This window comes from Polyodon spathula, chromosome 1 (assembly GCF_017654505.1).
Source record: "Polyodon spathula isolate WHYD16114869_AA chromosome 1, ASM1765450v1, whole genome shotgun sequence".
Classification (NCBI taxonomy): Eukaryota; Metazoa; Chordata; class Actinopteri; order Acipenseriformes; family Polyodontidae; genus Polyodon; species Polyodon spathula.
The window spans coordinates 102,773,839-102,800,431 of record NC_054534.1 but is presented as its reverse complement, the minus strand read 5'-3'; the positions used below and the strand labels follow the sequence as shown (position 1 = coordinate 102,800,431).

Genomic DNA, 26,593 nt, shown 5'->3' with positions numbered 1-26,593 from the left:
AATACAGTACACCCTCGCTGTAACAACCCTGTTTGGGTCCAAAGCCTTTTGTTCGCTACAGTAAAAGAACAATTCAAAACGAACACTATAAGCTGCTGGAGTGAGTTAAGGAAGTCGCCTTGGATAAAGGCATTCGCTAAACTATTAATAATATTAGTACTGTTTTACTTTTTGATTCTTTATTATTACAGTATGTCATTACTAGTATTAATAATAATAAAAAAAAGTGGAAAAGGCAATGTAAACTAACTGGGTGGTAAACAAAGTAATTAATGTTAAGTGTTTGGGATTAAAAACTAAAAATGGGTTAATGAATACCCTGGTAAATGATGATGGTGTGTTAAATAAGGGTGATTTAAAAGTAGTTAAATCAGGTTTAAAATACTTATTGTGCAGACACCATACATGGGGTGGGGGCACTAGGACCTGGTAGTGGTTATAGGACTCAGGATGACTCCAGGTTTATTTAATTGACTATTTAGCAAGTTAATTAATGTTTAAAATGGTGTGAGTGTGTGTGTGTGTGTTTGGTGTGGGTGATAGTAGGAGCAAGCGGATTACAGTGAAACTGGAAAAACAAACTATTGGAAAAGTTATTTAGGATTATGATTTGGATTGTGAATTGGTTTTGACGACGAGGGAACAGGCTTAGCCTGCCTCATTATTAGTTAGAGAAAGAACTGTTTAGCTAGGGCCTGAGAACGGGTTAGGTTTTGTTTTGTTTATTTTTCTTTTTAATATTGTAAACAATAAACACACGCTACGGCATTTCTTGGTATCCCGTGTTTCAAGCGTTTATTTGAAGAAGGAAAACGTGTGACTGGAGGGCAATAGATCACTATATATATATATATATATATATATATATATATATATATATATATATATATATATATATATATATATATCCTTCATTGTTGCCCTTACCATAACAGATAAATGCAAAAAATAAAACAGAATTAGAAAGGAACACAAAACAACATCTCCTACATTTACTTTCTTTTGGTGAAATAATCAATCTGTAAAATGCCTGTTTGTTCTCTTTTCTGTGACCAAATTCTTTGGAAATCATGTTTTCAGAGGCATATTTTTATTTTATATTTTTACTTATTTATTTTTGCATTCAAAAGTGCAGTTTGCACTATAAATACTGTACTTGTAAACACAAACTATCCCCATTGTTACTGTACCGTAGACATGTTGACCAAAAATATACATCCTGTTATACATTGCACTATACAACGTTTTATAAGAGATTATAGCATTGATCAGATTTATTATTAACAAATGAATACCATTCTGCAATTAATCTGTAACAGAGATACTTTGTAAGAACATCAGTATGTCACCAATGAGCTTCCCTGTGGAATCAGGTCCTATAAAAGGGCAGGTAGCAGCAGTGGCTGTGCTATGAACACACATTTTTCATCCACACTGAACATTGCATGCACTGCAGTGTCCAAAAGTGCTTTACCCAGCAAAGGAAAGCGGGAGCAAGGTGCAGTGACTGCAGCAGAGAAACACAAAGGGCTCTTCTGTACATGTTCAGCAGCATCCCATGTGCAATATTTCTGTCAAATCTGTTGGACAATGTTTTATAAAAATAACCTTTTGTCCCAGAATTGTACAGTCAGGTGGGCAAAAGTGCCTTTCCAGGACAAAGCTTTGAGGAAGAGGCTCATATTTCACTAGATTAACATGACATATTACAGGCAAAAAACAATACGTGTCAGGGAAAAATGAAGAACCTGGAAACCCTGGCACCCTGCCGCTTTGAAAGAAGTTCTGCGCAGTACATTTTTCAGTTTTCCTATGCTTTTCTGATGGTAATGCATTTATCATGTTCTAGTTTTCTGTGGTTTGTCATGTTTTATAATATTCTTTACCATGCTGTACCTCTCTGGGCTTTACCATGCTTACCTGTGCTTTACCATGCTTTGCTGTGTGCTTTACTACACTTTGCTATGCTTTTATGGGAAACTTTTATAAGAGCAATGGGTGCAGCTGTGTTTAATTACCATCTTCTTGTACCATATTAAGTATGGGTATAATGTCGAAATCAAAAAAAATCACATAACCAAGACACAGTAGTTCAGAGTTAAAGTATCCTTCCATCAATGTACTGCTTCTTCCAATTAACAATGCCAAAATATTCAAATATAGCACACCATGACACAGTAATTGGGGAAAAAAAATCAGTAAATCATCAACCCCCACGCACAGCAAGGCCAGACACATTTCATTACATTATCTATTAAACATGTGCTAGCAGTTAAATATTCTGACACAAAGGAAGCCACTGAGTGAATCATTTAGCTTTCCTGCCTATTGAGTGCAAATAAACATTTCCGACAGGGTGAGTAAAATGTGAACAGAAGCATTCTGCATTCATTTAGAACATTTCTAAAACAGCAGCATTGCCATTAGGTAAAAGAGAAGAAAAGCTACATAGTTCTTGCTTTTTGAAAAATGATACGGTTTATAAAAGATACTGCCAATCATTTCAAAAACGAAATCAATAGAAGAGGATTACGGTATCAGATAAGAGGATTAATACTTCTAGTTAACGTAACTCAAGAAAAACGCCACGCAAACAGTTTGTGGGCCATTGTCTTTTACAGGGGTACCAAGGTCTGTCTAGACGAGTAATGTAGAGACAGATGACTATTAGAAAACATACTTTAATAACAAACAAACGTTTGATACCACACATTATTAATATAACTAATATTTACAATGTAGAATGGACAAGTATTTTAAACATTCTTTTAATAGTCTAAGAATGAGTCAAACCAAACAATACTGATTCAAGAAAACAGACTTGTTGTACCCTCTTCCCTAAGACAAAAAATACCCCTTTCTATTTTAATATGTTATCGTTACAGACTCTACATTTTATCAAATAATTCTGCTGATTTTTGTTTTCTCAATACTGATAGAACAAAGCAAAACATAATGTTGACCTTACAAATATTTTACCAGGCACTGAGCCACTATTGCAGCAAGATTCATAATCACTGCTCCACAGAGCCATACAATTACAACTCCTGCCCCTTTTATTCACCTCCCCAAAAACCAAATTAATAGACAACAAAGCCGTTTCCATGGAACCCAAATGCATTATCTTTATTATCAAATCCCTGCTAAACAGTGTGGCCACTCTGCCTTGAATTGAACAGCCCCAAATTCCAATTGGAGATTCTGAATATTCGCACTGCGTCTCAGAAAGGAGGGTCACACAATCTATTCAAATCACTGAGAATGACAGCCCAGCTGCAGCTGCTGCTACTTGTATGTATTATGATCTGGAATAAATTGATATATATATTATATATATATATATATATATATATATATATTAATATATATATATTATATAAACAAATAATCTAAACTGACACTAAATATGTGATAAATGACCTGCTGTGAAAAACAGAGACTCAAAAAGAATGGCAAACTAAAAGCATAAGTGTTTTAACAACAGCATTATACAGAAACACGGCCATCTGCAGCAGCAGCAGCAAAAAAAAAAAAAAAATGCTGTTGGCAGATGTTGTGCAAATTAAGAAACACCTGCCTATAATAGTATCTGATTTCCAGAATACACACTTTTTATTTATTTATTTTTTATTTGCCCAATTCAGGACTCACACAAAACAAGGTTACATGGTTTTGACAACTAACAGTTATTAAAAAACAAACTTAAATTAGTGCTAACCAAGGGATTAAAATAAATGCGAAACTTCGAACCAGGAAATCTGACCATTACAGTGAAATGTGCCAGTTTAACCAACAGCTGAAAGCATAACTGGCTGTTTTTTTTTTATTTTAATTTTTTTTTTTTAAGATTGCAATGTTATATATAATTGATTCACTCAACTTGGAAAATAAGGCAGACAAAATAATTTGGCACTTTTGGTATACATCCCAATAGTGTTATGCATTCTAAATTTTATTTTTTGTAGTATTGTTTTCATAACTGAACATTCCTACAATTAAAAAATATATATTATTCTTTCATACAAAAGGACTCCAGGGTTAATTATTATTTTTTTGGGTGTGGGAGCCTACCAACAGATTAATTATTATCTCAGGGTCATCAGGTAACAGTTAATGGTTAATGAAAGTCTGAAATGAGTTTACAATAGAAAATTAGTGCATTAGTCTCCAAACCAGCCAATGTCACTTTCACTGTCACTCTTTCATTATCACCATCCTGCCAGCTACCAGGGACTGGTTTCCAGGGAGGACTGCTACATCGGGAAGTCTGTCCCTCCCAGAAGTTGCGTGAAGATAGCATCCTGACCTCACACTCATTTACAGACAGTGGAGTTTCAAACAAAGCCACACTACCTTACCTCAACTACTGTACAAGCTGCAAATAATGAAGCTACGGCTGCCCAACGTGCGGCTCTTGAGCTACACATGGCTCCGTGAAGCATGCAGTCCCATTTGAGTTTCTGGGATTGGAATGTATCCAAGAGCAAATGTTTGTCTTTGGTGGAAAGCACAGTCAAAATGAACTGCTATTTAGTCTGCTTCTTTCGTTTGAGTTTACTATAGTAAACCTGTTTAAGGTTACAGTCTGGAATGCTTCTATTTATTTTTTACATATTGTTCTCCAAGAGTATGGTTCTTTAGCTATCTCTGAATTAAGTAGTATTCACATATGTGTATATTAAGCAAGTCTAAACAGGGACCTATCGAAACACTCATTTCCAGTATGCACAGTGTCCCTGATGAGATCACACACCATATTGCTGTGGGGGGGATAATAAGGGAGGAATGGAGGAAGGGTGCTCTTTCAAAGCAGGCACTGTAACATTGGACATTTGCATTTGATCAACACCAGTCAGCTGTCCTCATACCAGTTTTGCATTATAATGTGTGCAGACTGGTACTTCACATTTAGAGATGCAAATAAAAGGTTGCGGTCTATCTCAGGGAGAACCTTATATACTTGTATAAATAATGTGCTTCAGTGCAGTTATATGGTCACATTAACTTCCTGAAACCAGCAGCACTACAAGAAATACAGCTGCTTTAACAGAAACATGTACAGAAAACAAGGCACATTATATAGAAAACCCTGCCACTAACGACAAAGCTTGCCTACAGTACAGTTTAAATTAGAAATCCAAATATGACTGTGTATTTTCATGTCAGAATGTTCTGAAGGGCTCACTTCCTTCTGGGAATACCTTAACAAGTTAATCACCATTTAGTTCACAGTACAGTAGCTTTGCAATACTCGAAAGATCTACTGTAATAACAGGTGAGCTTAACGTCACCATTCTGAAAACCGACACCTATCCGTCAACAGGGACTGTTCCACAGACACACTTTTTTATTTTTTTTAAATGTAGTTTTCTGTAGATGTTTTTTAATAAATTAACCTATGGTATGCAAAGTTAATAATCGCTGAAAGAGTTAAACTCAAATGAACTCTGAAACACCCTGCTTGCTACCACCCCCCCCTTGAAAAGCGAGTATTGGTTAGAGTTGTAGTTAAAAATAATCCAGCTCTGCACACCACCCATGTGCCTTTAGCAGGCAAGCCACTCTGGAATCCCTCAGGTGCATTTTTTATTATTATTTTTTTAAACTCTACAGTAGCCGATTAAATCTAACCACTAACTGAAAAACTTGGGAAATTGTCAAAACAGACAATTTGCGATTGTCTAATTTAATTGATGACTTCAATAGACCAGCCATGCAAGTCATTTAAAACATTAAGAGAAAAGTAATACATGGCTACAAATGGTAAAATGGATGAGACTTTTCACAAGTTGTTTAAGATGACTAATTAAAGCACAAAGTGGTCTAACATTTTCACACCACAAGTGCCTGTTGTTTCTATATTACTGATTACTGACCAAAAATGTAAATTCTCAGACCCAGAGGTTTTCATGGAGGTAGGTAAATAAAGGATATGTTGTAAATGACAAATCTTAAGGTGTTCTAATAAATGTGGACACTACTGTAAATGTGTTAAGGTTGTGTGCAATATAAAAGGTCAGTGTGTTTGATGCAAGATGCTTTGCAGATTAATAACATGACTAGATAAGGTACTACATGAAGAGGGGCTACTGTAATGATCACTCTTGAGGTTTGACAATCGCTAACAGGGTCATGTTTAAACAGCTGTACGGATTTTCTTCATGCACCAATTAAAGGTATGGATGCTTTCAAGCTGCCGTATTGCTTTTACTCTTACAAAAGGACAACATCTTCAGAAATACAAGCCAAGCATTAAAAATCAAACAGCTCCCTCTAGTGCTTAAATGTAGGTGTGCAACTCTCCAGAAAACCACTGAATATTATTATTAACGCTCTGGGTATGTAATCCAGAACTATCCGTGAAGGTACAAAAAACATCATAAACTGAAAATCATATTCTTTCATACACAGTATATTTTTGGTTTTAAATGTAGAGTGACAAAGCACTGGATCTAGCGTAAATGCACAAAGCACTTATACTGGATATTAAGCCCAGCTCTCAGAGGACATTTGTTGACCTCAGTTAATTGAAACAGTCAATTGTCAATTGCTATACGGCAGAGATTCTAAAGCACACTGTGCACAAGGTGGATCAACTGTACAGTTTGCGTTAATTAGCTAACATCTAAAATCATAAACTGCCTTGACAAACAAAACATCTAAAAACCTAAAATAGTTATAGTTAAAGAGCAGCTTTACCAAGTTGGCTGGCAGGGCATCACCAGTGTCTCTGACTCTAGAAACAACTACTTACACCAAATATTTACAAAAATAAAGCAGTGATCAGTGACTGGGCTCAGACTTTGTCCGGCATGCAGTCATTTGGCTAAACACTGTAGAATCTTGTTTGAATGCAATGATTCTGTAGGTGTTTCTTTCTCTCATTTAAATGTAAACCCAAAAAGATATTAAGAGGATTGAATGCATGAGTTGTGAAAGGGTCACTTAGTAAAATGGGCGCATCTGGGAAAATTGGAATGTGAGGAAGGTGTCCCTGCTAAGCGTGTACGAGTGTCTTGTAGGTACGAAGTCAAGGCCATGGCAGCTCACACCTGTGATGCGAGACGATGGATTCGAGAGCCTATTATCGTGTTCACTGAGCCTACCCGAGTGGAACCTGAGACCGAAGTGGAGTCTTGCTGGGAGCGAGCTGAAACCCTTCACTTTGTGCATATTTAAAATTAAATGTATTAATGCAATAATATGTGTTATGTAAGTGTGTAATCAAAAGTAACGCTTAATGCTGTTTCAGTCAGTAATTGTGAAACTTATGTATTTTCTTTATATAAAAAATCATGCAGTAGAAACTGGTATAATTTGATACATAGCCAGCTTTTGGGCAGTGGCCAGTCTTTGAGTGGTTTCTTATCAAGTTGGGCTTGATTTCCAGGATTGAATGCTAAGATTCTGAAGCACCCTTTTTAGCCTAAGAAAATGTTGTTAAATGTTGAAATAAGGTTTAATATGCTTGCTTTTTACTATAAACTATGTGTGCGTGTACGACCATATGCTTAACACTGCCTGTTATAATAATATACATGAAATTGTTTCTCGTCAAGATAGGTTTGCATTTAAAATAGTTAGTAATCGTGTTCTAGAGGGAGTAAACTGTCTAGTTTGACTCTGAGTTAAAAGATGATGCAACATAAAGAGATGTTGTTTGAAATATAAAATAAGAAGCTTAAACAAATAATAAAAAGTAATTTTAAAAAGAATAGAAGATGGGTTTTAAGAAGGTAAACTTTATAACTTGCTGTGAGCCTGTCTTAAAGTCGTGCCAGAAAGTGAAGGGATAGTTGGGATGAAGAGCGGAGTTCTCTTATCAAACAGCGTCAAGGTTAGAGTGCCTCCTCACCATAGAAAAATTGGAAAAAATCTTCATTATCGCTGGAAATTGGAAAGCTAAGCGCACAACTAGTGAACCGGTTTTAGCTGGTTTGTGTGCCGCTGAAAAAAAAAAAGGTCGTCCGCAGTTCAGCTGCATTCGTGCTGTTAGGAAACTCATAGGACAGAGACATTACAATCTTACACTTAAATAAAAAACAAATAGATTATCCATGAAGAGAAACGCTATATTAGAAAAACATAAGATGGAAGTTCCCTATAATATCTGTTAAGCACACGCCTGTAAAGAGAGAAGGAAAACTAATTTGAAGAACAGAATGACATGAGGGAATATATACTCAGACATTAATACATATAATCAATATAATCATAACTAATAGTGTTGTATATATTTCAGACAACACTCATATATTCAAAATAATATTATTTCACCTTACTTTTTAGATAAAGGAGGGGTCGAGAAATGAGCGGGTGAGATCATGATCGGATGTGTGGACCAGGTGTCATATCTTGAAAAATTGCTGACACAAGGCTCTAAATTTTTAGGCTGTTGTGTGCCAAAGAGATAAGAATTGGACTTGATAAAGTCTCTCCATGTATTTCAATGGAGACAAAAATCTATAAAACCACATGTCTTTTACAATGAGGTACCACATTCAATACCTTTGCTTGACAGGGTGAAGTGGTCCATCACTTGCAGATCTCCACCAGACTGATTCCTTTGTTCACGCTACTTTTCCTTATAATAGGAGGTAAGCATATTACTAACATTGTTATATCTTACATGTATTGGTTGCATTGCTATAAGGTTTTGAAACTATGTTTTGGTTTTAAGAGAGTGTTATATTGAATGAAACTGAAATATAGAAGTGGGTGCTTGTAGACTGCATGTGTTGGAATTTGGAGGTCTGATCAACCTATCTTTCCAATATTAAAAACATTTTAATAAAGCGAAAGAGCATTGCTCTGATTCGTAAAACTTGAAATGAATGAGTCTTGAGTGTCTTTCTTTCCGATTAAATAAAGGTTATACCGACATACTTACAGCTCGTCCAGTGCTCGAACATAAACCACTAGGAGTTTATAATATCTCTGTCCTCCTAATGTCTCCCCTGAGTTAAGAGTGTGTGCAGAGTAAACAGAAAATAAATAAGACAGAATAAAAAGAGTACATGAAAATCTGCAAAACGCAGCAGACATGACACTACACTTACATTATTTGTAAGATTATGCAAGAACAAAATGAATCTTTGACATCCTTAATGATCCTAAATCATTGCCTGTACACATTGAGAAACATGCAGAAGTTTCTGTCGGCTGCTGCTGCTGATATTACCATGCAATTCTGCTCCCGTGGTACCTTATTACTTTGGAATAGGCGCAGGCTTCAAGCAGGAGAATCCCATCCCCTCCCAACCCACTCCACCAAATTCAACAGGCTGTATCTCATATACATGTACTGTGTTAAGCAACTTAATATTGTTTTAAATATGTTTCTGAAATCAGAGGGTAGTGGTGAGATGTCTCTGTTTTGTCTAGTTTAAACATTGCATGCTCTCGAGTCAGTTTTATAAGGCGATATTTTAATAAGTAGATGCTGCTGCTGCATACCATATTACATGCTGAGTGAGACTTGCGTGGTGATTTCTCAGATGGCTTTTGAATACTGTTGCTGCTACTGCTTGCCTTGGAGTTTTCTTTGTTCTATTCTTTGACTAAATAAATACCAGTATATTTGCCAATTTTTCTGTAATTCTTAGTGACAGAGATGGGAAAAAAGTGACTTAAATGCTGTTTCAGTTGTATGTTGACATTTTTACCTAACGAAACAGTCTAGATAATTGTTACTATTAAGGCGTAGTAATATTAATAGATCAGGTAAGTAAGTTGGTCTATGATGTCATAGCCGTGCGGTAAGACAATTCTTAAGCATTTAATGATCTTGCCCCAATTGTTTTTTAACAAAATGCACACACATACACAGAGAGAGAAAGAAAATACAAAAAACTGATTGAAAGATTAAAATCCCTTTTAATGAATTTTATTTTAATGAGGCTAGAATTGGAATTCCTCTCTATCGCTGCAGACAATCTTCAAATGTGTCGGTGTTATCCCAAGGCAACACAGGTGTGTATGACTAGATTCAGAAGGACCAACTTAAAACAGTAAAAGGAAGCCTAATCTTTCTTATATATTAAGTTAGTCAACGAGAACATCAAAAAACAAGCTCAGATATATAAGAGTTCCTCAGAGCAAGACAACACCCACACTGTTTACAGAGACTTAGTGCCCCTCAGTACAGATGAATCTCTCTCTAGGTTTAGCTGTTTAGTTTGTTTCTACAGTCTGTTAGTTAAAAGAGCAGCTTTACCACGTTTGCTTACCACACACTCTTGGGACAGACGTGCACAGACGAGTGCCCAGGGAACTCAAGTTTCTGCTCAACAAAGACTCCAAAGTCTTGACGATTTCAGTAATGTAAAATCTTGACAAATGTTTAATGTTGTACCTGTATTTTCATGAAAATACAGATACCTTTCTGAATACACTTCCCTCAACATTCAGCTACAGTGTTATATTTGAAGATCATTCAGCATTTTAATTCAAATAATAATAATAATAATAACCACATTAACCACAACAAAAATGTGGTTGGGACAATGAGCTCTTAGAGCATGTCAGAGCCTCTAGTGCAATCCTGCTTATATTTTTATAACCTTCAGTCTTGATGTGAGGTTGTTTTTACTGTCATTTCAATAAATAGACTTTGCTCCTCCTCTCTTACAGCCGGATGATAAGAGTTTTGCTTCATGTCATCCCGGACTGATAATTATAATTATAATGTCCTTTCTTAATGAGGCTTTCTATCCCTCTTCTCAAGAGTGAGGGCCGGAGCTGTGTTCTATGAACACGTTCTCTGCCATTTTAAAGCAATCAGCACGGCTGAACTAGTTCTCGGTGGGAGAGCAGGTTTTCAGGACTGGATAATGGAGATTTTTGCACTTTCACAATATCAAAAAGAGGCACCAGACATCCTGTCCGAGTTCACTTTATGTGAACCGTAGAGCTGTAATTAACACTTAAACTGCTTAAAACCTAAAATAGCTATAGTTAAAGTGACAGTAAGGGGGAGAGCAATGGTTGAATGGTGACAAGTCATTGTAATAGAATGTCAACTTCAATACTACATACTTTAATCAATACTAAAAGAAAGTCTAGGCAAAAACGTTGATAACTATCTTCCCCAGTTCACAGTATTATTGGAAATGGCAGCATTCTTAAAATAACCATGCTGCAACCAAAACGTTTGATCTGCCCTGCTGCATCCAATACTTGAATGTCAGATTGTATAAGAATCACTGACTGTTGTGCTTTGAAAGCTGGCGCCACTGACTCATTGTTGTGATGGCGGCTAGAGTGTAATCAGTCTTAAGCACCTAACATCTGTCTGGTGAGGTGTCCTGGTTTTACCAGCCTAGTGGAGACAATGTATGTCTTTTTACATTTACTTGCTACAGAAAATAAATTAAATGACTGAGTCCCGGTATGCGTTTGTTAAAAACAGCCTCAGATCAAAAGATATTCCAAAGCATGGCAGCAAGTACAGAACCACACATTACTGTAAACACATATTTTATCATAAGAAAAAACCTTTTTAAAATCTACATTGTTTTTGGGGGTGGTCACGTGTAATCGTTTATTCGAATATTTGATTAGAAAATGGTTGATCATTTATAAAATTACTAAATATATCATTTATCTTCTGTATTGCAAAAAATATAATGGTCTGAACAGACCCATTAACCACGCTAAGCCTGCCGCTGTAGCCCAACGTATTGCTATAAATAAATAAATAATGATCTCTTTCTATGGCTCTAAATTACTCCTGACATAATTAAAAAAGCAGGTGTTCTTACAAGTGCAGGGTGATACAATACTGTAGCTGAGGGAAACGGAGGTGCTTGGAATGCACCATTGCACGTACTTAAACTGTATTTCATTATTCAGTTTAATTAAGACCAGAGACAGCAACATACACACACACACACACCACACACACACACACACACACACACACACACACACCTGAGCGTACACCATGACTCAAATTAGACTTTACATGTAGGATCTACACAAACTACTCCACATTGATAAAGTTAAAAAATGCACATAGAATATAAATAAGCAAGATTTACAGAGAAAAACAGATTAATCTCAGTTGCACAAGTATTCAACCCCTTTGCTACTGCAACCCTAAATCAGCTCAGGTGCATAAAATTAGTGAAGTGGTTTCAGCCTGTGTGTACTCAAAGTGGTTTAACTCGTAGATAATTTCCCTCAGATATATAACAACTTTCAAGCTGCAAATCACATAGCGGTCCAACAAAACAACTCATGAAGGCCAAGGAGCTTTCGAAACAAGTCAGGGATAAAGAGGCAGGGAGGCACAGAACAGCAGGAGAAGGGTACAAGAAAATTTCAGAAGGTGCTGATTATGTCTCTCAGCACAGTGAAGTCCACCACTAAGAAGTGGAAGCTGCATCATACCACCCAGAAACTCCCCAGATCAGGTCGCCCTCCCAAACTGAGCAGCCGGGCAAGCAGGAAACTGGTTCGGGATGTCACTCTGAAGCCAACAACGGCGAGCCAAAAGTTTTGTGTCTGAGATGGGAGTCAGTGTTCACACATCAACAATAAGACGGTCCCTACATAAAGCTGGACTGTATGGACGGGTGGCAAGAAAGAAGCCATTACTCAAAAAGTCTCATCTTAAAACATGCATGGAGTTTGCGAAAAAGCATGTAGGTGATACTGCAGACATGTGGTAAAAGGCTTTGTGGTCAGACGAGACAAACATTTAACTTTTCGCTCTAAATTCCAAGTGTTACGTCTGGCGCAAGCCCAACACTGCACATCACCCAGGCAACACCATCCCAACTGTCAAGCATGCTGGTGCAGCATCATGTTATGATTCTCTTCAGCAGGGACTAGGAAGCTTGTTGGGATAGAGGGGAGAATGGATGGTGCAAAGTAAAGGCGAATCCTTGAAGCTGTTTGAATCAGCCAAGACTCTGAAACTGGGGAGGAAATTCACATTTCAGCAGGACAATGACCCAAAGAGCAAAGCCAAAGCCATACTGAAGTGGTTGAACAAGAAGAGAATTAATGTTCTTGAGTGGCCCAGTCAAAGTCCTAACTTGAATCCAATCGAAACTTTATGGCGAGACTTGATGATTGCAGTCCATCGACAACCCCCAACAAACTTATCAGAACTGGAGCAATTTTCGTGGCAAGAATGGGCAAAAATGTCACCATTCTATTATGCAAAGCTAGTAGAGACCTATCCAAAAAGACTCATAGCAATAATTGCTGCAAAAGTTGCTTCTACCAAGTACTGACTTAAGGGGCTGAATACTTATGCAACCAGTAAATTTCATTTTGTACATTTTCTTTGCAAGTTTTGCTGACATTTAACCTCCTCCTCATATAACAGTGTTCAGTTTAACCACTACAGCTTTGAATAAATAAAGTTTGTTTGAAAAACTGTGCACACATTATTTGTAATTCAACAAAATGTGACATTACTGGTAGGGGGTGAAGACTTCTGCAAAAATATTATATATAAAAAGCAGACACAAAAACAGTAAACTCCACACTTTGCAATAAGAGACTGAGCTACATGAACAGCACAGGGACAATGTTAACCTACCTACCTGCAGAGACAGACCCAGCTGCAAGCCTCAGGCCTCTGAGACTGAGAGTATGCCTTTAGCAGCAGTACCAGTAAATCACAACAAACCATTACAGCTCTCTCTACCAAATGCACTCAAAAAAAGAACGAATAACGAACTTAACGGTTGAAATGATCGCTAAAGATACACTGACTATCAGCACTGTTGAAGGACAGGGTTAAATTAAAAAATAATTACAATCAAGATTTGTAGTTTTAACTTGAGCTTTAGTTAATGAAATTCAATTACTTAATGTCTACTCTGTACTACATTATTTAAAAGGTTTCATGTACCAGAACATATACCAGGACAAGGATTTATGTACTGTATCTAATATGATGGTACTTAAAATGTAAAAAAATGTATAGTTGTCCAACGAAGACATAATTTATTAATTCATTATAATCTGTACGTTATTATGTTGCCTTTAATTGCAGTTTTGAAATTAGGCATAAATTAGTGCATACTGCACTTGTATTACACTTGCTTAAAAGAGCTACTTAATGAAGCATTTTCAAATAGTACCACGATTGTTATATTTGTTACTGTAGCGGCCGGCTGGTAAAGGAAGAGGCAGACAACAGCGTGAAGTTCAAGCAGTAAAAGCTGCTGTTTTTATTACCCAATGTGCGTGGCAATGGATTCAATGGATACGCTCTTTCAGAATGCCCTTTTCTCATGGATGGGTTTTTCAGGCTCCTCACACACAACTCATTCACTGGCACCGCAGCTGCCTCTTTTATGCAGCACAACTCCACCCACTCTTCACCCACTGGCCCATTCGTACTAGGGTACCCCATTGACCATGAATGCGCCAAGCTCCTCCCCATACGTGACCCGCCCATTACTTCCTCATCACACAAGCTAGCAGCAGGCTGAAGCAGGCTGCTCAAGAAGAGGGGCAAGAGAGAGAGAGAGAGAGAGAGAGAAAAAACGGTTTTGGCGGGCGAACAGACGCGCACTCACTCAATTTCCTCCAAACATACTTTGCCAAAACTGAGCCCATCTAATTTTTGTGCATGACCACGGCAAAATAATTAAACTAGAAAGATCCTAAAGAAAAATAAATAAATTAAGTACATTTTAAAACTTTTTTTACATTCAAACTAGGTAATCATGGTGTATATTTCATCATAATCTCTTAATAATCTTCAGATTCTCAGCGGTTTAGGAAGGTATAGTACGGTATACTTTCAGTGGATATTTGTCCTGATAAACAAGCCAAAACGCTAATTGCAAATGCTAATGCTAATCTAGAAGAAATAGTTAAACGATTGGTTTTTAAACTACATTACCCAGAAGAATGGCGCTGACTCCTGTTTAACATGTTGTGGTTTCCTATATGGTCATTGCATAAAGAGAAATCATTTTGTTTTGTGGGTATTTCAGTGGCATTGCGCTGGTGGTCTCACAGCAGCCTGAGTTGTGAGAGACTGAGGGTACTCAGCGGAGAGTCCAGTCAGAATTCAGAGAAGGTAGCAGTTTATAACAGTGCAATGCTGTAGAGTAATTTTCAAAGTTGTATTATAAATAATGAAGTCAATCTATAGTTTTACAAACCTACTGCCAACCACCCGATTTAAGTAGCTTTTTGAAAAATAAATAAATTGCTAATAGTTTAAAGGTTTTGTAATTTTTATTATGTTAAATATTCTTCCTAGAGCTGGCGAACAAACTTTACTGGGCTCCTACTGCAGACAAAGGCAATGTAATAGTATTGTAATTACCCCTGCCTTAGCTTTTAATATACACACTTAGTATAGTGATTGGGGACAGCAAGCATTTTCAGACTCTCGTGCAAATGCAGGTGCTTCCAATTATGTGCTGCAAGTATAAAAATAGCCTGGAAAAGGAAAATGTCAGAGAAGGGGAGCAAGGTGAAGGAAGCCGAAAGTATAGCGCTGCGAGAAGAAAGATTAGAAACGTGAACTGTTCTAAAATGTATATTTACAGAAAGGGTTTTTGTTGTGCACTGTCTTACTGAGGAGACTGTGAGAGTGGATGCTGCCCTGATCGCCGTGTTGAGACTGAAACGAAAAGCTGAAATTCATTGGAGCCAGACAGCGAATGCAGGAAAGTAGAGTTCTCTTGCCAGCCTTGATCTTTCCTCCCTCCCGCTGGTGACTCTGTGAACCTCTACAATTGCACACTCTGTGAACTTATTTTCCCTATAATTGCATATGTACCTTGTGAACTTCTTTTATATTGTTTATATTAATTATTAGATCATTATAATTAATTACACTATCTAACACAATTTTTGTTCCTGGGTAGTAAGTGTTATTTCCTAATTGCTTATGCCTCAAAAGTATAGAAAATGCCTATTACTCCCCACAAACTTTGCTTTTGTGACCAGGACAGTGATATTTTGAAATTTACCTATTTCCAATGAGAAAACGGTCTTTTCGTTCACATAAAGTCAGAAAAAAACAACATATGAATCCAAATTAACATGTATTTATACTAAAGTAATACAAAAATGACTAAAAGATTTTTCGAGATTTACGATTATACTGTAAATCACTTTCACGAATCAGCCCCCAAATGTAGTCTCCCATCATGTTCTCGTTATACTGTCCTTGGTAGCGGCGTGCAAAGTCCACTATAACGTGGTGGAAGTGCTCGCCTTGCTCCTCCGAGTATGCTCCCATGTTCTCCTTGAATTTATCAAGATGAACATCAAGGATATGGACTTTGAGGGACATCCTACAGCCCATTGTGCCGTAGTTCTTCACCAGAGTCTCAACCAGCTCCACATAGTTTTCGGCCTTGTGATTGCCCAGGAAGCCCCGAACCACTGCGACAAAGCTGTTCCAAGCCAGTTTCTCCTTACTAGTGAGCTTTTTGAGGAATTCATTGCACTCCAGGATCTTCTTTATCTGTGGTCCGACGAAGACACCGGCTTTGACCTTTGCCTCAGACAGCTTAGGGAAGAAGTCTTGAAGGTACTTGAAGGCTGCCGACTCCTTATCTAGAGCTCTGACAAGTTGTTTCATAAGGCCCAATTTGATGTGCAGTGGTGGCATCAGCACCGTCCGGGGGTCCACCAGTGGCTCCCACTTGACGTTGTTCCTCCCCACAGAGAACTCGGTCCGCTGTGGCCAGTCCCGCCTGTGGTAGTGCGCCTTGGTGTCCCTGCTGTCCCAAAGGCAAAGATAGCAGGGAAACTTGGTAAAACCGCCTTGGAGACACATCAGGAATGCTACCATTGCAGCCTCTTGATGCCATCTCAGAAAAATGCAGATATGTATCCACTTAGGCAGCTGGAACTAAACTGAACTGGTGGGCTTAAGGCCCCTGTATTTATACTACTATTTATATTACTGGAAAGTTCTAGAAAGTTCTAGAAGTTACTCCAAGTTTACTCAGCACTGAATCTATCTGGAATGTTCTGGAAAATAGGTACATTTCAAAATATCACTGTCCTGGTCACAAAAGCAAAGTTTGTGGGGAATAATAGCCATTTTCTATACTTTTGAGGCATAAGCAATTAGGAAATAACACTTACTACCCAGGAACCAAAAAAAAAAAATTTGTTACACGGTGTTATAGATGTTTATTATCTTTCACTTATGTACCTTGCTTTTCCTTTATTTTAGACTGAATGTTACCGTATTTATTATACTGCTTGTAATTGAATATTAGTGATATTTTTCACAATAATTAATTATAAGTCCCCCTTCCCCCTTAGTGATAATTACGTGGTAATAGAGTAGGCTAGCTCCGATCTATACTGTTCAACGAAACTGCACTCGTCATACAGCATTGTTTTGACTATTGTGTATTTAATAAATTGCTTGTTCTCTCCTTATCCTGCATTGGTTCTCTGTATAATAATAAGAATTTCGGGTTATAGTCTCTGTATAATAATAATTTCAGGTTATTTTCTATTTCAATCTGCAGTACCGGACCTAAACGGTTATAAAAAGGTGGTGACAGTAAAAACATATGACCTGACAGAACGCACCCACTAATGGGGGCACTACAGTATTGTCACATCAATTTAAATATGTCTGTTACTGTGTGTGATGGAGGGTTTGTGAATTAAAAGGATAGCTGTACTCTGTATACATTTTTGCTTTGAGGTTTAGAGTTACGCTTTTTTTTTTTCATTTTCATTTGTAGGAGCGAGACTTCCGCAGTTTAGAGTTTTCAGGACCTTGCGCGGCTCCCTAGAAATCCCTGGGATTTTTTCCTAGCAACAGAACATTGTGACAAAAAAAAAAAAAAAGAAAAAAAGTATTTGTCCGACGGGCAAAGTATAACGGTAGTCACTCACACAAATCTTGTTGTCCCGGGCGCTGGGCGATATGAATTACACACCTCTGACTATGTATGTATTATTTTAAGCCAGTGGCACGATGATGTAAAGCAGAACAGTGTAACTGTTTAATCTTTTAGTAAAACTGAATCATCAACTTATTTATGTTGCCATATGTGAAATGCCCAACCCCCACTCAGCTGATATAAAGCCCTGTCAGCCCCACATACTCAGAAGTAATGTAACACAACGGCTGAACAATGAAAATAAAACAGGAGGCCTCTAGGCCTGAGAAAGAAGATATTACATTTCAATAACAAAATAACCTCAAATTTACAGTCTAGATATGATAGAAAACAAACTCTCTTTCTGTCAGCAAAGCTGTGAGGCATCAGGTTTGAAAAGTGTAGCAGCTGTCTAGATTAACCCGTTTTAAGGATTCACAGCTATCTACTATCTATCAGTTTTGCCTGCTGTGGTTTGGTTTATAGCAGTGTTGTTCTATTATAGCTTTCAAGACCATTCTGGATTCTCCTGCTTTCCCTATGTAAAATATTAAACATATCATGTGCTTTCCTGACTGCCACTGTACCTGTAATAAACAGCTATCCTGTCAAAGAGTTCAAATAAATAAATAAATAAACAAACAGTAACCAGGATATCTCCGGCTCACTTATTTTGGTCACACGATGCGATCAGATTCATTGGAGAAAGCAATGATGCTTGGAATGGTCAGTGGAACAAGAAGACGAGGCCGCCAAAGAACGCGGTGGCTCGACGCCATCAAAACGGATACTGCCTTAGGCATAGAACAGCTGAAAGGGAAAGTCCAAGACTGGAAAGCATAGCGAGAGATGGTCTATAGAATCGCTGAGAGTCGGATCCAACTGACCGGATAACATCATCATCATCAACCAGGATATACAGGAAATCAGAGGTTGGGGACAAGGTCAATCTCCCATGTCATTTCCTGTATCAGTTCAAAGGTTAGGCCTACTGCATGCACTGAAAAAAAGGTAATATAAATTACCTTAAAAAATTGATAAAAGGATCTTTAACAAAGGCTTGACTAAAACATTGCAAAGACAAACGCTAGGGGCAATTTAACATGTAGCAAAAAATGCAATGAGACAACACCATAAAGGCCACTGTGTGAGAGGCACGACTAAGCACTGCCCTATACTTGAATGGCTCAACATCTCCTATTGTACAGCCTAAGACAATTACACATAAGAAACACTATAGTTTAAGCACTACTGAAAACTGCCAAGAATAAATAAATGCCTATGAGCATCACAATAACGAATGCAAACAGGTTGTGCATAAAGACTGAATACCCAGGTAGTTTCTGACCTTCAAATATGCGATCCAGGCGTTGCCTCTTCACCTTGTGTTTGTCCATGAGAGATGGGAGGGAGGGCCTGGAAGGTCGTCACTGCGCCGTTACACTGCAGGACCCCTCGAAGAACTGCCAACAATCAGGTGTGACGCAACACAAGGAATGCCTTTAGCAACGGCCAACTTCACAGCTGCAAGATGAAAACAAGGCTCAGATATAATGCAATACATGTTGGCTCCAGACACTGTATTGTATTTCTCCAGAAGCAAAATGGCACACAACAAGCAAGTGTCTTAACCGCTATGCAAATGAGCTTCGGCAGTCTGCAAATAGCTTTTTAAGTCACTGAAGGAGCAAGGGGATTGCAGGGCATCGTAACAATAACAATACTCACCAGAACAGAAAACACCAAATTCTCTGTGACTTGTGTCCAACTCAGATTTTTTTTCAAGAGCTAAAACAATTTTCAGCTTTGTGTAGCAAGAGAAACAGCGGTGCATTTTGCCATTTGCTTACATGCCATTTTGTAGCGATGAGGTGAACTAGTGGAAATCAGAATACAAAAACAAGTCAACGACGGTGGTTCTGGAAGGATTTAATAAACCAATCAGTGTTCCTAAAGACACTTTCACAGCACTGTATCCATTGTAAACGAATCACTATCAGTGCCAAGGAGTTCTTTTAAGTGTAATTCCTGTTCCTTTAGCCGAGGCATTTACAATGGGAAAAATGTGTTACACCACATGGCTGTTCCCTTAGGTGAAGTGTTCTCTTAGGAGATGTTCCAATATGCAGAGACTACGGTAATAATAATAATAATAATAATGTACCTGTATCATAATAATCTTGGCTTTGATCGCTTGGTTTTTGATAGAATCCAGTATTATTCTTGCGACAGATTCATGGTACATTGATTATTTGTGAAGAGAACTGGGTGCAAGAGAAAATGTAATTTGTAAGTCCTTAGCCGGTTTTCAAGGAGCGTGGTGTCTGATAAAGTGAAGGGTACAGGGTGCAATCAAGCTCTGGCAGGGGTCCCTTTCTCTTTTGATTACAGACCTTTCATAAATCAAAAGAAAAACATCAAGGAACTCCCACTTCATGCACATATAACTGGATTGTATCTGCCAAGACAGATTCTTTTATGTATTCTTTTCTTTTTTCTTTCTAGTTTCTTTGGTAACGGTAAATAAACTAAACCCCTACAGCAGGATAGCGTTGAGGCCTTAGTTGTTACCTGCAGGAAGGAGACTCAGAAGCTGGAAAGCTGCCGTTCAATTGCTAAAGCACACATTTATTAATTCCACCTGGAGACAAAACAACAATAAACAAACAGATACGGAACGAGGGCAAAAAAAAAAAAAAAAAAAAAAAACAAAATCACAAAATTTCCAAGAGCCAGGCTGCGATATTAAAATGTAGCCTAATTACACATAGTGATTCCTGGTAATCTAAAGTGTTGCTGATTTGTAATAGTCACAAAATACATTTATTACAGATGTTCACTGTATGTATCCTAGAGGATTCAGATATACTGGTACCTTTCATAGAACACTGGCTGGGAACCCATCAATTCAAGTTCATGTGTGGAATGCTGCACGCGCTGATGCAATTACTTTCAGAGTGTCCAGTTGCCGTGATTTGGCCAGGGACTGTGTTTAAGCCTACAGTCAAAGAGGATCAGGGCTCAGAAACCGGCAACGTACTGTAAGAGTGTGGCGAAGTGGTTTGCAGTACACAGGTGTAGAGGTGATGCAGTGCTTAATAACAACAGTTCAATGGTGAAAACGAAGCTTTATTAATTGCTTTTAAATAATAATGACTTTTCTCATATTCCTTTTTTAATAGTTTGTTAGTTCCAGTGTAGTATATTGTAGACTGGATAAAGATACCATTGCTGGTACCTTAGCTGGCATTAACCTTGCATGTGTGCCAGTGAGTGCTGAAAATAAATACGTGCACATAACTGCAACATTGTCTCTACCTCTCTCTTCACACCTGCACCCCACCACTTACAAACATGCAGAAGGTTTTTTTTTTTGTTTTGTATTTTTTTTTCAAATTATAAAGGGTAATAATTTGCTAAAATTAAGAACATTTAATTTGCTGTTTTGAAGCACTTTCCGATAACAGGGACTTTCTGCTTTAAGGGTTTTTACCATCACAGAAAGCACAGAACCCCAGTCTGTCACTGCGTGATCGTGGGAGGCATGGTCTCTTAGCATTGCTGTATACCATCACAAAAAGCACAGAACCCCAGTCTCTCACTGCGTGATCGTGGGAGGTACTGTCTCTTAGCATTGCTTTATGCCATCACAGAAAGCACAGAACCCCAGTCTATCACTGTGTGATCATGGGAGGTACTGTCTCTTAGCATTGCTTTATGCCATCACAGAAAGCACAGAACCCCAGTCTATCACTGTGTGATCGTGGGAGGTACTGTCTCTTAGTATTGCTAAGTTAGAATAACCTTACCTCTACCACTTTCAGAATCAGTTGCAAAATACATTAAATAGCGAACAATTATAAGATATTGAAAGACAGTTGCACAGGAAAAAAAAAAAGGCAAAATGGCAATGTACTTAGTATGGTAGTTGGAATAATAATAGTAACAATAAAAAAATCACACAGTGGAAAGAACTAACCCTGTAAATCAGTACAAGGCTGCTGCTAACCTCATCTGTTGTATTAAATATACAGTAAAATGCCTTTCAAGATCAGTTCAGATTATACATCCCGTTATGCAATTTGATCCGATTTCCAAAACAAATAGTCTCCAAGAAAGACAAACGGGTTCTTCCCTTCCCAAAAAGAACACTCTGCGTGTGTTATATATATATATATATATATATATATATATATATATATATATATATATATATATATATATATATATATACACACACACACACACACACACACACACACAGAGTATATCTTGGCTAACAAACATGCTTTTCCACATGTCATTGTTGATTTATAGAAATATATAAACAAGCCTGGCATAATCAGGGGTGTTCAATTCATATCGCCCTACGACCTGGGACAACGTGTTTTGTATGAAGGACAACAAGTTTTACTGTTATTCTTTACCTGTCGGATAAGTACTTTTTTCTTCTTTTGTCACAACGTTTTATTGCTCAAAAAAGAGAAAGAGGAACTCACGTAGATTTTCAAAAATTGCACACCCCTGCATAATATGGACAAAAAGAATGAAATACTTTATCTTCAAATTCCAAATCCAGTTGAGAATAACATGCAACAAATGGTTAATCTTTTAGTTTGCAGTTTCAGTAAGTAAGCAAATACATAAAACCATTTAAACAGATGCAAGCCCTGCAAGTTTAATGTTATTAACTGCACTAGTTTGGGGACCAGAGAATGGTAGGGCTCCCACCCTTTGTTAAGAATCATTTTCCAGGACTTCAGCAGTTTTCCATGATGCTTTCTAGCCCCACATAACTGTTCATTTATACTCCTCCCTTACACCTTTTCAATTTTTGTTTACTTATTAACCATTTTGATTCAGTAATAGCATATTATGATTAACTATTAATAATTCAGGTATGCATTTCAAAATGTGAGACTAGGCCAAAACATTTGTTCTACTGCTACATAAAAATAAAAAACATGGCAGGTTACCTTATTCTTCAAAGCATCCCCCTCCTCTTCTCTGTTATGGTATTGGGGCAAAGTAAGTGTTTTGTAATGGTTAAAGTTATAATTCTCAATCAAATTCCTTTGAAAAATTATTAAAATAATAAAAAAAAAAAAACTATAAACTAAATCAAAATGTTTCACCTTGTCTTAGAGCTCTGAAAGTTTTGTGTTCAATTCAGCCTTTTCAAGATTTATCTTTAGCACGTTTTCTGTATGCATTTGATTTAGTTAGAACAGTGAAGTCCTGTTTCTTTTCAGCATGTTCAGCCATTTCATCAGCTTCTTTATGTCAATGCTTTTCAAGACTTTGTCTCCTTTTCTGTATATCTTCAATTTCATTGTGTATTTCCTTTCTGTCTTTGGTTTTCTGTTTCTGTCTTGGTTTTCTTTTGGTCCTCTAAGAACTGGACGTACCTCATTCTGGCTGCTTTGATGTGCTGCAGGAGCTTCTTTATGATGGCCATTTGGGAGACATTTTCTCCAAATGACAAGGAATCATACACACAGTGCGTTGTGCAACAAGAGTTATTTCCTTTATATTTTCAATTAGCATATCTTTGTTGACAGAATATCCCTGTTCAACAACTGCTTGTCTATGTGAAAGTGTCAAAAGGAGTTTAAACAAATCCCAGTTTCTTGAATTCAGATCTACCATTGAAGAATCTGTCAAAGAATTCATCAACTCTGCAGGTTTCTGAATCATTTTTGCCAAAGTTTGTTCTTGTGTTTTTTGATCATCTCTGATAGGAACATTTTATACAGTGTAAGGATTTCATCACATTGTGCAGCAGTATGCCATTTAGCATTAAGGAGGATCTACAACAGTCTTTCAAATGTAGATGTGGCATTCTTCTCTGACATCATCATGAACTGCAGTTCAAGGGCAGCCAAGCACCTTACCATGGGGTACTGTAGTGGATTCCTTTCTGTAAGCGTCTTTGTCGTTGCAGCCAGAAAGTTTATGCACTCCATTTTTAATTCCACTCCTCTCAGTCCACTGGCCAGTTCGTAGCGTCTTGTCCAGCGGGTCAATTTTGATGAGCTTAATAGCTGTGTTTGCCTTTTCAAGTACATCTTTCTTTATGATGTGAGACAGCAAAGTAAAAAGGACAGCCTGAAGTTCCTCCACAAGAAATGGCACAATAGCTGCATTGGTCTGAAATTTCTCCAGTAATGACTTGAGTTGTCTGGCAACTGAAGACAAAAATTGCAGTTTTGCTTCACAAAGGGGATCAACTGTGGCTTGCTTCACCAAAAAATTTGCTGAATTTGGCTGAATTTGGCACTTTGCTGGTGGGCAGCTTCTTGTAGCCGTCAATGAACTAAATTATTTTCGTCCATAGTTCAAGTGCACGCTCTGCAACTACCAAATCTTCCACCCATGTGTGAGGTCAAAACTTCAGTTACTTTAGTATAGTCCTCTCATCGCGCTGGTGTATCATCATAATAATAATAATAATAATAATAATAATAATAATAATAATAATAATCTATTTTTTATAGTGCAATTCATACAGCACATCTCAAAGCGCTTTACAGTTTCAAACAATACACAATGATATTAAAAATGGACACGAAACAGGTTACACATTAAAACAAGGACACACAACAAGTTTAGCCCAGAAACAGAGGACACACAGCACCAGTACTGTACAACACATAAACAGACAGCCCTACACAGACTCAAATTTAATTTAAAAAAAAAAAAAAAGTGTTTTTAGTTGCTTTTTAAAAATATCAACAGTATTTGAATCTTTTATTTTCTGTGGGAGAGCATTCCAGAGCTTGGGTGTATAGTAAATGAAGGCTCTCTCTCCCACAGACCGAAGCACAGATTTTGGCACTGTTAAGAGCCCAGCATCTGCAGATCTCAGGTTTCGCACAGGAGAATACACAGTTAACAAATCTGAGATATAGCTAGGAGCCAAACCATTCAAGGCCTTATATGTTAACAGTAGTAATTTAAACTCAATCCTTGACTTAACAGGAAGCTAATGCAGAGATGCCAGGACAGGTGTAATATGTACAAAAGATTTAGACCTCGTTAGGACTCGAGCAGCCGAGTTCTGAACATATTGTAGCCTATTACACGTATAGAGGTTCCAGCAAACAATGCATTACAATAGTTGACTCAAGAGGAGACAAAGGCATGCACGAGTCTCTCTGCATCAGGTAGAGAGAGAACAGGTTTTAAGCGGGCTACGTTACACAGATGGAAAAAAAGACACCTTTGTAACATTTCGAGCATGAGCTTCGAAAGTTAGGCGAGGATCAAAAATAACACCGAGACTTCTCATTTCAGAACTCGCTCTAATTTCAAGATCATCAATAGCCAAGCTGAAGTTCCCCACATTACTCAACTGACGCAGAGAAGCCAGCAGCATAACTTCTGTCTTATTGCAATTTAACTGCAGAAAATTTTCTTGCATCCATAATTTGATTTCAATCAAACAGTGTGAGAGTACAGAAACAGCTATTGATGCATTAGGTTTAGTTTGAAGATAAATCTGAGTGTTATCTGCATAAGAATGAAAACTAACTCCATGGCGCCGGATTATCTGGCCAAGTGGCAGCATATAGATATTAAATAACAGAGGCCCTAGAATAGAACCCTGTGGGACACCTGTGGAAACCGGACTGGAATAGGACGAGTATGCCTCCATTGACACAGATTGCTTCCTGTCTGGCAGATAAGACTTAAACCAGCACAGATCAGTACCAGAGATACCAACAGAGGTCTCTAGGAGCCTATTAAGAATATCATGGTTGACTGTGTCAAATGCGGCACTACGGTCAAGGAGTAACAAGATAGATAAAGCTCCAGAATCTGCAGCAATGAACAGATCATTTACCAACGTTACAAGAGCTGTTTCTGTACTGTGCAGTGATCTAAATCCATACCAGAACTGAACACAGTATTCTAGATGAGGTTTTACTAATGCAATGTAAAGTTCCCACTTCCCTTTAAGTAATTCAACACTTTTCACTACATATCCGAGCATCTTGTTGGCTTTTTTTTATAGCTTCCCCACATTCTCTAGATGAAGACATTTCTGAGTCAACATAAACTCCTAGACCGTTTTTTTATAGATTCCTTCTTGAATTTTATTATCTCCCATATGGTATTTATAATGTACATTTTTATTACCTGAATACAGTATCTTACACTTTTCTCTATTAAAAATGTCATTTGCCATGTGTCTGTCCAGTTCTGAATGCTGTCTAGACCATTTTGGATGCCCTTTGCTGCTGCATCAGTGTCGTCTGCAAATTTAATAAGTTTACTTACTATACTAGAATTTAAGTCATTAATGTAGATTAGGAAAAGCAGAGGACCTAATACTGATCCCTGTACATCAGCGCAATGTTGGGCTACCTGAGTATAATGACAATGTATGAAAGTTGGCCCAATCAGCAAAACGACGAAACTGCTGACACAAGCTTAATGTTGGCCCTACTAAAAATTGTTGTCTGGGTACATACAAAGGTATCTATACATTATGAAATAAATGTACACATTGAATGTAGTACTAGTATTATGGTCCAGTGTCTGCAGTAGCAACATAACTACCATATTTTTTTTTAACGGTGTACAAAAATCTAAAAAAAATATGTATTATACCGCCACTCACTATAGGCCTACTCAGTCTGAGTGGCTTACGCAAATTAAGAAATTAAAACGTGATGTAGGACTATATTTTGCTTATATAAAATTAGTTATTTTAGTAATGCATTTGTAATAAAACGAAATAACAA

At 37.5% G+C, this 26,593-nt stretch overlaps 1 protein-coding gene across 1 annotated transcript in view; it reads right to left on the bottom strand.

Moving 5' to 3' along the window:
- The window catches only part of LOC121325629 (C-terminal-binding protein 1), a 186,133-nt gene that overhangs the window by 126,132 nt on the left and 33,408 nt on the right, over window positions 1–26,593 (bottom strand). The window contains exon 2 of the mRNA XM_041268456.1: window positions 19,192–19,367. Coding sequence (XP_041124390.1) covers window positions 19,192–19,240 — 49 coding nt within the window. The 5' untranslated portion in view covers window positions 19,241–19,367. The remainder of the gene's footprint in view (window positions 1–19,191; window positions 19,368–26,593) is intronic.